The 14,139-nt window shown below is 42.6% G+C and overlaps 1 protein-coding gene across 4 annotated transcripts in view; it reads left to right on the forward strand.

Moving 5' to 3' along the window:
- Window positions 1-14,139, forward strand: part of LOC128452465 (plexin-A1) — a 185,222-nt gene that overhangs the window by 97,408 nt on the left and 73,675 nt on the right. For all 4 annotated transcript variants that reach the window (XM_053435529.1, XM_053435531.1, XM_053435530.1 and 1 more), the window contains exons 5-9: window positions 3,323-3,423; window positions 5,943-6,066; window positions 7,094-7,247; window positions 8,253-8,352; window positions 13,924-14,038. In XM_053435529.1, the coding sequence (XP_053291504.1) occupies window positions 3,323-3,423; window positions 5,943-6,066; window positions 7,094-7,247; window positions 8,253-8,352; window positions 13,924-14,038 (594 nt within the window). The remainder of the gene's footprint in view (window positions 1-3,322; window positions 3,424-5,942; window positions 6,067-7,093; window positions 7,248-8,252; window positions 8,353-13,923; window positions 14,039-14,139) is intronic.

Here is a 14,139-nt window from a genome sequence, read left to right on the forward strand (position 1 = left end):
AACGGGAAGAGAGAGTGACAAAGGAGAATTACAGCGGTTAGAGTTACAGCGGTGGATGCTATTGTAAATAAGGAGATGGCAAGAGGGGAGATGGCAGGCTTGGTTTATAAGGTCATTTAAAGGAGTAATGTGGCGCACTGTCGGGAATTGGCTTTCATTAAAAGAGCCGTTCAGAGAGACAGACAGAGAGAGGGAGCGAGTGAGTGTGTGTGTGTGAGTGTGTGTGTGCGTGTGCGCGCAAGCGTGCGCATGGTCATGTGCGTGCGCATGCAGTGTTCGCACACATACACACATTTTGTGGATCTACATGCAGTTATACAAGTAAAGACCCGGCACTAGTAAAGCATTTTATTGCCCAACTGGGAAAATCCACCATCATAGCCCCCCTACCACATCAACGGCACTGTAACACTCCCACTCAGTACAGCCCACACTGTCTTCACTACTGGTCCAGGCACAACTGTGAACAGTAGTCTATATCTATCATTACACAGGGCAGTGATAAGGTTATGCTAGCTCACCGAGGACCCACGGTGATAGTGTGATTTATGTGGACCATTGTCCTTAATCACAATCACAATGATTTATAGAGAGGAGAGGGGCATTTGGTTGATGTCCTCGATAATATGAGGAACAGACTATTCTTACCTCTGCTCTCCATTTTCTCATTTTTTCTCTTAAATCATAAACTCTATGAAAGACATCCTGTTAAGATTTTTTTTCTCCAATCACACATCCACAGCTACCTCCCCCCCACCCTTCTATCCATTACCTGCTCATTCATTCACACTCCCTCTCCTCCTCCTTCATCCTTTTATTAGCTAGGGACACACCACTACTGTGTTCCATCCTTCTTTCAGCTGAAAACTAGACTCACACTTGTTCTGACAATGACACATAGCTGCCGTCTGCCACCATATCCCATCCACTCAGCACAATGTCATGGCCAATTCTGTCCGTGTGTGTCTTCCATTACACCTCTATTTTACTCTATCTATCCATCCATCCATCCAGCACTACTTCCAGTAGATGACCAGCACCCGCTCGTCCCCTCTCAAATCTTTACTGTTGCTCGTTTGCATCATTCCATCTGTCTTTCCCTCTCTCTGGGCAGAAAGCCAGCTACAGCACTGAGGTCTGTACTGCTGTTTTATTAGTGGAGTAATGGCATGTTTCAGTCTGTAAGTTTTTCAGGTTAAATCTTTACAGGGGAATTTTAGGGCAGAGATACATGCAAGGAACATGGGTTGTAATGGAAATAACTAAATCTATAGTGGGGAAAGAAGGGACTAGACAAAAGAAGGGATTAGTGGCTCATAGCGTCAAGTGCTTTTGTCTGTCTGCCCTCTGCTTGAGCAATATTGTTCCGTCAAAGAGTACTGAAGCCGGTCTGATACAAGACATCTCTGGGATTAAATGAGTTCCATCATGTCATATCTATCTCATATCTGTGTTACACTTTATGCTCACCAAGGATTCCCAGCCCCAGTTTAATATTATAGTGTTGAGTTCCTTTGTCCGCCTGGTTTCCATCCTCTATGGCTAACCAGCTTTATCTCTTACCTCAGGCCTCCACTCTCTGTCTGCCTTGTGCTTTTCCTCTCTCTTATCCCTCCATACATCTCTCTCTCTCTCTCTGTTCACTCCCCCCAACCATCCCGAGATCATAAAGAAGTCAGCCCACACTAGGCCCGACACCACTTTAGTCCCCACATACCAAACGGTTGGTGTTCTCATGGTTAAATATGTTGGTGTGTCTGTGTTATAACGGTGTTATCCAAGGGTAGGGCTGTTAAATGCTGTTACTTACTGATCAAGCAGCACAGGCGCGCACACACACACAATCACACGCACAATCACACACACAATAAAAATCAAGGGGATGAAATGACGTTGGTGAAGAAAGGTTGAATGTGGCGCTGACACTTCCAACTGTCGTGGCAATTTCTACAATCCCACCATTAGCAAGGAGGAAACGAGACACAATTCTCTTACAGTATTGTCACACATTTAATGCTCGAGCATGGTACATACAACAGAGTTGAGTTTGTCATATGCACCCAGATGAGAGACAGTGGTTGGTATTTATACATTTGGCTAACCCCACCCATTCGGGAGGGGGTTGTTAAACAGTTAATGACACAGGAGAAGCAGGACTTCAAACATCTTCAAGCTCCTCCTAGAGAGGAACAAACTTATTGATCAGCCTCTTTGATATAAAGGAAATAGGTGACGGGTATCCTGTCCCCTGCTCTCAGACCCCTGGAGTGTAACATCTGTCTCCAAGTTCCCTTCTTATTGTCTACAACCACCACAAATCCCCCGTGCTGTAAGGTCTTTGTTAGGTGAGTTTGTGTAAGGAACATCAAAGTAGTTCCTTACATCAATCATAATGCCTGAATAGCTAATTACTATCACACTGTGTCCGGACTAATTAGATTACTGTGACTGGAGTAATCAGGCCAACACTCACTCAGTTCTACAGGAAACAGCAACATCAAAGTTACATTTGTTAGAGATTCAATGATGATCAATCCAAGTATACATAAACATGATTATATTATGGTCACATGTTACATTTCCCTTACACAACACATGTGCGCACACTGACGCACAAACACATGGGGCCACTTTGCTGCACACTAGCATTATGTGCATGTGCTAGCAATCTGTCTGTCACACACTTATACACTCTTGTGAATATCTTGAAATAAACACACTCTTTCAGACCCCTTTGGGGCCGTGTTGTGATCCATCTGTCATCACCTTGAAACTAGAGTGGAGGTCTAACTTGAGCACTTGTTTCTTAGGCAACATCTGTAGCCTATCACCAAGCTAAAATGCTACACACACACACACACACACACACACACACACACACACACACACACACGCTCGGCCTTCTTCAAAAATGTCCTCACAACAGTACTATTGAATAGAAACTTGTCTGCACAACCTGCACACACACACTTGGATGTGTCCTTCTGCTCAACTGCCTCCCATTGGTGTTTGAGGTCACCTGTCAATCACAATACACTATTACCACGGCCACCTGTCAGGTCTCCCAGCATGCATTGCGAGATCTCTCCTGTGCACGCTTGACTGGAGGCTGTCACACACTGCTAGACCCGAATCGCTCAGCAGAACACACGCACACATCTCACACACAAGCTCTCTCTCTCTGGAACAACACACAGACACACGCACATTAGGACTATTTGCCGAGCACAATTAAGAAATTAAATCAGTCCGATGAGTTGTCAAATTCTCATGTCCATCCAGGTGAATGAACGTTACAACTCGTTTCCCTCTCTGTCTCTAGGTGGTGAGAGTTCCAGTGGAGAGCTGCGAGCAGTACACCACTTGCGGGGAGTGTTTGGGCTCCAGAGACCCTCACTGTGGATGGTGTGTCCTCCACAATGTGTAAGTGCCACACAAACTCATGCACAGACACACACACAGATTCATGCACACATTAACACACTTCATGCTGGTACCCTTCACATGCAGCCCATTGCATTATATAGTAGTTAATTGTGAAAGAAGTGTTTCCTATATGTGTCAGTGGATCATGCTGGAGTGAAAGCACAATTGTGAAGAACTGCACATAAAACTGGGGTGATTCATTAATGACCTGAAATAGAATTTGTATTTTGCTCTTGAAGTGATTATTTTCAAGGTATTATCCTCATTAATAATCAGGGTATCCAGGCTTGAATATATTTTTTTCTTTGGATTATGGTCATATTATGGTCATATTACTTATTATTATTTCAATGTGTAAAATTACATTTAAAACAGATGTTCGGTGAAAGCTAGAAAGGCTGACAGGTACAGAGAACCAAGTGAACATTAAAGGCAGCCGAAAGACGCTGCCAGTTGCTCCTTTGAATGTGACCTGTGTTGCCCTCAGAAATTATTTTCAAGAATTTGTAACAACTTAAGTAAAAACCCTCTAAAAGATAGTAATTAATCACAAATTATGATTCAAAGCTCCCAGTGATGCACTGTCCCTGTGTATGTCTGTCATCCAGCTTAACTTGCTTTAATCACATAAATACCAACACAGCTTACCTGCCTGCATCACTGGCGCTCCGATCTATCTTGATGGAATTCAACTTCTTATTGTGTGTTAGTGTTTGTTTGTCAGTGGTTTCTAGCCGAAGTTTTTAAAGGCTGAATATTTAACAGAAGATTTTTGGTTATGTTTGGAGTCTTATCACCCACCAGTGTTGTAATATAACACTGTCTGTAATCTTTTTCCCCATTCTCCTTTTGACTTGAGGGTGTGTGTGGTGTTGTGTGTGTGTGCTTGCATACAAGAATAAGTGCAAGAACAGTTACATGTTATTGAAAGGTGACAGGATGTTAAACCACATTTGGAACACCTCAAGCATTTGGCATAATGCCATCTCGCTCTGCATTAATTAAACTTACAAAACGTATCGCCAACCTGTCTTTCCTCGAGGCACACACACACACACACACACACACACACACACACACACACACACACACACACCACCTGGATTCTCCAATTCAGTAGAGACACACATGAATGTTCATATTTAGTATTACACACACAATCATGATGGACTTGAACCTGTGATAACCCTCCGTTTGGGCACATTTTGACCTTGTGTCTGGAATGCAGCTCGCTCAATTCCTACCTGATAATATCGCCAAATCTGGTCGAGGCCCTCGCAGACAAAATGGACAAGTAGTATTAATCGGCAAATTATTTATAAGCCTCATTTCAGCCCTCTGGTGCTTTTAGCCACATCTTATTAACAGCCAGGGTGGTTTCAATCAACAGCGGAATTGAGGGGGGAATACAAGCACACACACACACACACACACACACACATACACACACACACACACACACACACACACACACACACACACACACACACACACACACACACACACACACACACACACACACACACACACAGACACACACCAATGTCGAGGTGTTTCTGAGCAAATTAGCACACTTCATTCACGCAGTCACACACCAGAGAAGCAGAAGAAAGAAAATAGGTTTATAATGAGAAAATGTGTACATACCTTTGCATCTCTTGTCACGCATTTATTTTATGCGTGTGTGTGCGCTTGCGTGTGTGTGTCAGGGGAGTATTTGGCGACACCTATTTTTGCTGAGCGTGAGTGAAGGCTATTTAAACAAGGGGATGGCGGGCTGCTGTGTGGAGGAGGCAGTTAGCATTTTTTCCTGCTCACCTCTTATTGTTAAGGTCTCGCAGAGAGCCGCATCAGCACTTTCCCCTCACCACTGGGACCAGTTGTTGTTAGCGCGGGTGAAGTGATAGCTAATGCATTATAAATATCTAATAGTTAAACCACAACAATAAGGGCCTATATGCTGATTTTTAGCACGATCGGTTGGCTTGTAATAAGCGAGAGGAAATTGCTGACCTCACTAGATATATGGCTGGTAGGAATTGTATCATTTTTATGGTTCAGGAGAACTTTAATGATTGTCTGTATATCTCCTGAGGCACTTGAATCGGGTGGAGCTTTAAACTGAAAAGATAAGTGTGTGTGTGTGTGGGGGGGGGGAGGGAAGGAGGAGTTCGTATAGCTTAGTGGTTCTTGCACAAATGTCAGGGCCAATAAGGTAATGATGTAAAGGCATACAGTAATGGCTGGGGTAAGCTATCAGCCTATTTGTCTTTTATTATTGCTCCCATTTGTGTGATGGCTGTACATGTTTGTCATCTTAATATGATTGTCACATTAGTTTAACAGTTGCTCATATCCTCTATCTCTCCTCTTTTCTCTCCTCCCCTCACCCCTTGTCTCTCATGTGTTCTTTCCTTCTTTTCTCTTCACTTCTCCTATCATTCTTATCATTCTCTTCATACCCCTTTTCCCACTGTCCTGTTTATTCTCCCTCTCTTTTGTTTCTGCTCCTGTAGATGTTCGCGTAAGGACCGTTGTGAACGAGCAGGAGAGCCCCAGAGGTTTGCTTCGGACCAGAGGCAGTGTGTGGATCTCACTGTTCAGCCAGGAAATATTTCAGTCACCATGTCTGAAGTCCAGGTATGACCTTTATGTCTGTGGCCCGATATGGACTTGAAATAACACTGTTTTATCTTTCCAAACTAATGACATGGACAAAACATATAAGTATGAAAACTTAAAAAATTTAAGAACAGTATCCACTGGAAAGGGCTTAGACCTGTTCCATTGTCTGAAAAAAAAAAAGCGGTCAACATGTACATTATACCTACAGTTATTGTATTAAAATTCCTCTGAAACACAGCGTTTCCCCACCACACTTCTCATCTCCTTTTTCGCCACAGTGAACAAAACAGAAGAAACTTAACTTCTGTATTCCTTATTGATCTAATTTGGCAACTACACAAAAGGAAAAGGTCACAATAAAACCATGCATTTTTAGTGTTATTTGAGCAATTAAAATTCGAAGGACAATCTCCAGGAGTCTTCAGGTTTTTTTAAACAATTTCAAGGTTTAAAACCTCCCGATTAGAAAATTGGTTCAATAATAGAGAAATCATTACTGAAAACAGCAACAGCAGCAGACACAATAGCAGTTGGTGGTATACAGTGTTTGGTGTCAAAATTGTTACATTAATTTCACAGTAGATATTTACCTTAAATTTACAGATTATTACCCTAAAGTTGGATCTTTTGATCATGTATCGTGTTTCTAATTAGGAAACTGCATTTCTCAGTCTTCATTATGACAATCTCTAAGCGTGTGTTTGTGCATGAGAGATCTCGGTCCGTCAGCAGCTCCTCAATGTAACCACGTAGGTTTGAGGTATTACAATTTGCCTCACTTTCTTTCTGCATATTAGCATTGTTCACATTAACCTTGATGTAATAGCTGCTGCAGTGACTGACGCACACAGACACATTCACTGACACGTTCACCCTCTTTTATTCCTCCTACACTCGCACATAACTCCTCACCCACCCCACCCCCGAACACCCATTAACCCTCATGTCATATCTTATAACAATCCATGTACACCATGTCCTTCCATTGATCTTGCTCTGACGGTCTCTCTCGCTCTCTCCCTCTCTCTCGTTCTCTCCCTAGCTGGTCCTCCAGGCTCGTAACGTGCCCGATCTGTCAGCAGGGGTCAACTGCTCCTTCGAGGACTACGTGGAGACAGAGGGACGGATCCAGGATGGACACATCTACTGCCTCTCTCCCTCCGTCCGGGACATCTACCCGATCACACGGAACAAAGGTCGGGAAGGGAAGGGTGAAGGATGATGAAGTCATCGGCGTAGTGAGGTCATTGGGTGGTGCTAGTGGGAGGGCAGGGTGGGGATATGGGAAGAATTCCGTAATGGACTTCTGTATACTGAAAACCTACACGGGTTGATATATCTCCTCCTAAACTCCTCCAGCTCTAATGTACAAAGACTCTTTGTGCATTACAGCTGGAGACGTCTCAAGTCGTGCATTGACCAGAACAGAATTTTAATGTTAACAGACGATTTGCTTAGTGCATCTATATTCAGAATAAAGTGTCACCAACAATAAAGCTTGCACTTTCCCTTTCAAAGCCGCAAACACCAATGTTCATTTATCCACTGGAAATAGAACTGTTTTTGAATTCCCATTATCATGCATTATGCACTGTTGTCAGTTTCATTTTCTTTCTCTTTTTCCATCTAAACAACTCCGGTTTTGCTTCTAACTTCTTTTCAAAGCAGCACCTTCCATCCGGTTTATCCTTATATTTAAAAATATCTGTGTTTTTTCTGCGTCTCTTTCATTTCCAACTCTATTGCACCACAAAGACGATAAAAACTTGTTTGGTATTGACACTCAAAGCAGTGAAAATATGTCATGTTGAGCTCAGTTTCCTCAAAGCCACATCTCAGTAGTTCTTCAGCTGAAGCTAATGTGCCCCATTATAAGATCTCATCAGCTCTGGCACCCAAACATTGATTGGCGCTGCTATTTTTAATGCCACCCTACTGTGGGTGTGACATGAGGGGTGTGTTGCTAAGCCACACTGTTTCTTTGTGTGTGCGTGTGTGTTATCCGTTGCGGGGAATTCAAATTTATAGTATGACGATGTGTCATTGAAATAAATTGTTAATAAACACCCAATTTATCACATTCATTCTGTTGTTATACAGAGTTATTAGGCATGAGTTTAGTAATTAATTGGTTTTATTGTTCTCTAAAACTTTACAGAGTAGTACTTTAAATGTGTTTTCATGTGTCATTTTTGGTGCAGGTGACAAGCGGGTGGTGAAGCTCTATCTGAAATCCAAAGAGACAGGCAAGAAGTTCGCTAGTGTTGACTTTGTCTTCTACAACTGCAGCGTCCACCAGTCGTAAGTAACAATAATCACATTTTTCTGGAAGCATTTAATAGTAATTTGCTTTTATTTGCTTTTGTCCTATTTTAGTCTTTTCCTTCTTGATCTTGTAAGAGATTTGAGTGTCCGTCCGGTTTCACAATGGACTGTCTCATGTTACTACCCACAAAAGATACAGTTAGAAATACACACACACACACACACACACACACACACACACACACACACACCTCTTACTTCAACAGGAGGCTTATGTTACCACTGGACTGAAAAATCGAACGTGCTGTATATCATGATTGGGATATGAGATGGTAATTCTACTCCTATTATCATAACCCACAACATAGACTAATGATACATTGATGATTAATTAATTACGCCATGCTTCCATAATGCCTCCCTATCATAGACTTTAACCTCATTTAGGCCTCGTCCCAACTCAATAAAACAAATTGTTTCAGCTTTTTTGAGTTCTTGAATATTCAGTGTGGTATTTATTTACACAACAGCAGTAATTTTTTAACATGGTGAATTAAGTCTTGGACTCTCTGAGTTACTCTCCTTCACACTCCAGATGCCCTCAGCTCTCTGCCCAATTGAAGTTCACTGCATCTCCTAATCACCCTTCTGCTGAAAATCTCTACTATCCATGCAGACGCACCCCTAGATCAGTCCTACCAGGAGCCTGATGCTCCCCGCCACAGTAAAAGAAATCATCCAACTACTACATCCTGCCCTGTACCATACCCACCCTCCTGTCCGTCCGATGCTGATCCAGGGGAGGCTGAAACGTCTGCTGGGGTATTAGCCTCAGGGCAGCAGATGGCTCAGAATCCCCTGGAGAAACCACAGGGCTCCATCATGGCTTCCCTCTGGATGTTAGATGAGCCTCCTTCGAGGATTGCCCAAAAACACACATGCATACACACATATACATACACAGCCACACCTCTCCTTGCTCAGTCACTTACATCTCATTGAAGCCCTGAATGCCTCGGACACCTAATCCGTTACTGTGACCTTTAACCCAACTCCCCCACCGTCTCGCTGCCCTCGTACACAAATCCCCTGCCACAGCAACGATGATTAGCTCAGCTGGTTAAGGGTGTGGTGGTTTACAATGTCAACTCGCAGTTAATTCGTCTCCCATAAGGACCCCTATGGTGTTTGCTCTAACTCCCAGTGTCTGGGGTATATCTTGTGTAAGATGTAAATCTGTGAGTACTAATTTCTTCATGTTACAACAGCAAACAACCAATTTGATAAAATGTTTGACATTGTCTCTTAATGTTTGCATTAAAATACGACGTCAAAGATTCTTATATAGCAATGATCTCACAAACCGAGGCAAAAAAATGTATGAGAAGTGACGCAGACAAGATAGTTCCCAATTTAAAGATATTACTGCAATGAACGCTGATTAAATCCGCTCCCCGAGCTGATCTAATGCAGCCTCAGAGTGATGTAATGGACACGTTTAATGAAGTTACAGATATGGCATTTTGCATCCTCGGCAGCGACTGATGGTGAAGAGAGATGCTGAAGATAAGAATCCTATTTCGAGGTGGCACTTCGGCCCGCATACTGGATGTGCCCCCGGGCGTCAGTGTGTGGTGTCTGATGAGATCAGACTGGTAATGTCGTTGGCGTAATGACATCAGGCCCACACGACCACATGCAAGGTTTCCAGAATGCGTGGTCATTGTTAATTTTCCTCTGATGGGCTTAAATACTGCAGACATTTACACGGTGGAGGATGCAGACTGTCCTGCCTCATGCAGGAACACATTTTCTATCAGACACAATATATTATCAGCTCTGAATGAATTACGTGTGCATTGTACAGGTAATTGTAACTCTACTTTTTTGGAGATAAATTAATGTGCCAAAAATTGGAATTGCTCCATCCTGTTTCTAAATAGTTTACGCTCATACACACCAATGTCCAACCCCCGATACCTAAAAACACACACACCCCTTCCGCTCATTTACTCAGCTGATTACATCATGGCCCTTGCCTTTTCAAAAATTCCATAAATTTGCATAGTGGTATTAATCTAATTGGAATTCCAACTGTTTCAGTTTAAGAGTTGCTGAGATTTAAATAAAAAATCACCCACAGCCATGATTGCTCCTTAATTAAATATATCCATACACCCTCTCTCATTCCACAACTCCCTATTTATTTTAGATAGAAGAGGATAGGCCGACAGGGAAATGGGGTTTAAATGTCCGCCTCAGGCCGTGTGAAGCACCTCTTTGGATAATGTGGCTCGGCCAGCGAATCTTGTCTTTTCTTGTGCTATTGAGAGTGCTCTTAATGTAACCTGTAGAAAAATGCACAGAGATTTGAAAGAATGCTTTTTCAGAATTTTCCAAATTAATCTCTGTAAAAGGCGTATTCAAATTGCACTATTTTGAACCAAACACTCAGAAACCAATTAGTAAAATTATGTGCAGGAATACTAGCCCCTGGGTGTTTTATCAACTCCCCTCAAATTTTAAAGGGATCCAGTAATGATAGGATAGACGTCTCTAGAGGACCATTAAATTATTCACCTCCACTCTTTTGAAGTGAATAGTAGCCTGTAAATAACTCATATTACAACTCATATGTGCAGGAGTGTCAAACGCACCTCAGTAGGAGAGCAGATTGTATTTAGCACTCCAAACTGACTGAGGTGAAAGAAGGAAATCACAGCCTATTGTGTGAGGCCCTAAAAGAAGACACCACCTCTCCAAAGCTAGTGAAGCTCGATTAGCATCTGAATATGAACGGATTAAATTAGCATCATGAGTGTGGCCATACGGGGAGCGTGGCTCAAAGCCTCTGTGTGGCTATGGGCTATTTCCAGTGACTGGAAGGAGCCCACCCCTGGACAAGAGCAGAATTATTGGTAGCCCTGGGTGGGTGTTTCCTTCAAAGGGTTTGCACCCAGGCTAAAAGAGAGGTTTTGAGATCCTTAGGAAGTTCATGACAAGGGGCCCTGGTTACTTCAGGGAACCAAAGAGCGAGCAGTAGGGGGTTGTCAGATTGGGTCTACTGCTGGCCTTGGGTGGCACACATAATGGCACCATCTTCTGTTTCAAAGTCCATGATCATGAAAGTCAGAGAAAGTTGGCCGTGGTTACCTGCTGATATTTTGCTCGTTATTCCAACGTCACTGGTACACTAACAAGGTTGATTTGACATGAATAAAAGATAAAAGTCAGATGGAAATGATTAATATCAGGCCTCAGTGACAGATGTGTTGTCTGGTGTTTTGGTGTGAACTACTAACTGTAGATTGTATGGTTCGCTCCTTGGTTCTGGTTACCTACTGTGCTAAGTTGGTGCTGTACTGTATTTTGATGAGCACTGAACCATTTTTGGCCCCCGACAAAAAAAACTCTTTGACATTCAAAGTAGTGATTATTTTGGAGCTACCGAAACCCAACAAAGACTCGAGCTAAGTTGCCTCATGTTAATTTGTCGTGCATCACTAATATCATCTGCTCTTTTGTTCAGTGTTAACGCCTCCTCATCTGTTTCTTACCAAAACACTGAACTAGAACCCCCAGTTCTGCTCCTTGATTCTTAGCATTGTATGCTAACCTATCATAGAGAAGCCTAATCGCCTCGCCTCCATTTGTTGGCAACATTGACAAATCTCCCAATTGCTCTTGCGTGGTATTAAGAGGCCTGTTATTTCCTTAGCCACACATCCCTCATTCTAAATGGACAGCTTCTCTCAGCACAATGCTAAATTGGTCAATTAAAGCGGTAGTGGGATTGAATTTAGCTCCAGTGCCTGATCTCGCTCAAAAGGGAGGGGGCTGGGTCGGAAACGATCGCTTAAAGTGCGCACCTACCAAATGAGTGGCCCTAATTGATCCAAATGAATCCACGTCAGGGCTTGATGGATTCGTATATGAGCTCCATGTCTGAGCTCAAGAGTTAAAGCCCTCATTTGTTATGTGGATGAGGGGAAGGGTAGCTGGTATTTTGCACAGGGTTAAAACACACTTGAGAACTTGTCGGGTGTGTGCTCACTGTAGCTCAGACAGATGCGAAAATTCAAACCTAGCAGACGCTGTTGAATACAAATCAGCCTGCATGGTGCATCTCTATTTGCTCTTTTATTGATATGGATCTAGACTTGCTTACCTTGACTGTATTAAATGTGGCACTTTATTATATTCCCAGCAAAACCATATGCTTGCAAAGCTAAATGAGTCATAGGAAAGAAAGTCAGAAACTGAGCAACATCTTCGAGACAAGGGCTCTTGTAAGCTTTGTAATAAAATGAAAGTTTTATTTGGTAACTCGTAATGGCTACATTAGATAATACTGCGCATATAATTGAGATACAAAGTAGTTGTAGCATCTCTGGAGGGCTGAGTGAGCACGGATAACACAAAGCTGTGTTAATAAACTGTGCGCTTGAACCTGTCTGGCTTTGACACACACACACACACACACTCAACTTCCAACCTAATGTTTCCTCCCTGTCCCATGAGACACCCATGCAAAGCCCCGCAGGCTATACCCCTCCTCCTTTCTATTTTCTCCCTTCTCCCTCTCCCACGATACCTGGCGTCTCCACCTCTCTCAGGGAAATCCACCTGCTTTTGATCTCTCTCTTTCTTTCCATCTCTTCCCTTACCCATCCTACTCTTTCAGTCTGTCTATCCGCACCTCGCCTCAGCTAAAGCAGGTGAATTTAAAATGGGGGAGTACTCATAGCATCACGGATGAAAGAGAGCTTTAGACAAAGAACAGGGGGGGGGGAAGCTTTTGAATGAGGCAGGAGCAAATGAAAGGGATGGATAGAGCAAAGAGGCAGAGGTGGAGGGACAGAAAGAGGCTCAGAGTTGAATACTGGAGAGAATGATACAGCGGAGGTATGTGAAGAGGAAAAAGAAGGGAATATATGCAGAGAGTGGGCTGATTGTGAGGGGTATCATTGAACTTATAGAAAGAGGAAGAGATGGACAGTTACAAGCATGAGAGAGATGAGTGGGACACAGAGGTTAAGACAGCTAATAGATAGGATGGAGAATGAAGGGATGAAAGGTTGAAAGAGAGAAAAGAGGCTTCCAGACAGGGTGGGAAAAGTCCGGAGTTAACACCTGGATAATAAATAGACACTCAATTGTAAAATTGAAGATGTCTGTGAAATAATGATAAATAAAGAAAGAAGTTTAAAAACCCAATGATCACACTGTGTTTAGTATTTACGTTCTGGTCACATGTTATATCACAGTAACTACATTTACAATATCTATTTAAAACATCACATATTTACATTTTAGCTCTGTTTAGTTATTTTAGCGCACATTTTCTCTGTTCATCTCCCCACTTATTAATCCTCTGTAATCTTTATATCCAAACACCTAGTTGAATTGTGAAAAGGCTAAGAAAATATGTCGCCATGTCAAGTCAAGAGGGCCCAAGAATTTCTTTTTTCAAATGAAATTTTTTCTTTCTGCCCGGATATTTTTCCAATCACTTCTTTTGTTTGTCTAAGGAATTATAGAAACAGTAAAGTAAGACAACAGCTGACCTTTCTTACTCCCTGACCGTTTCCTCTCTCTCTTTTTTAGCTGCCTCTCCTGTGTCAATGGCTCCTTCCCCTGCCACTGGTGCAAGTACCGCCATATGTGTACCCAGAACGCCAATGACTGCTCTTTCCAGGAGGGACGTGTGAACATCTCTGAGGTAAGATTTTTATTGTCTTAATGCAACTGTCTATATATTCATCTGGGCAGAAATTTGTAAAGAATCCAAAAAATTATCTTCAGTGATTATTTTATAGTTGT

The sequence above is a fragment of the Pleuronectes platessa genome, chromosome 2 (assembly GCF_947347685.1).
Source record: "Pleuronectes platessa chromosome 2, fPlePla1.1, whole genome shotgun sequence".
Taxonomy (NCBI): domain Eukaryota; kingdom Metazoa; phylum Chordata; class Actinopteri; order Pleuronectiformes; family Pleuronectidae; genus Pleuronectes; species Pleuronectes platessa.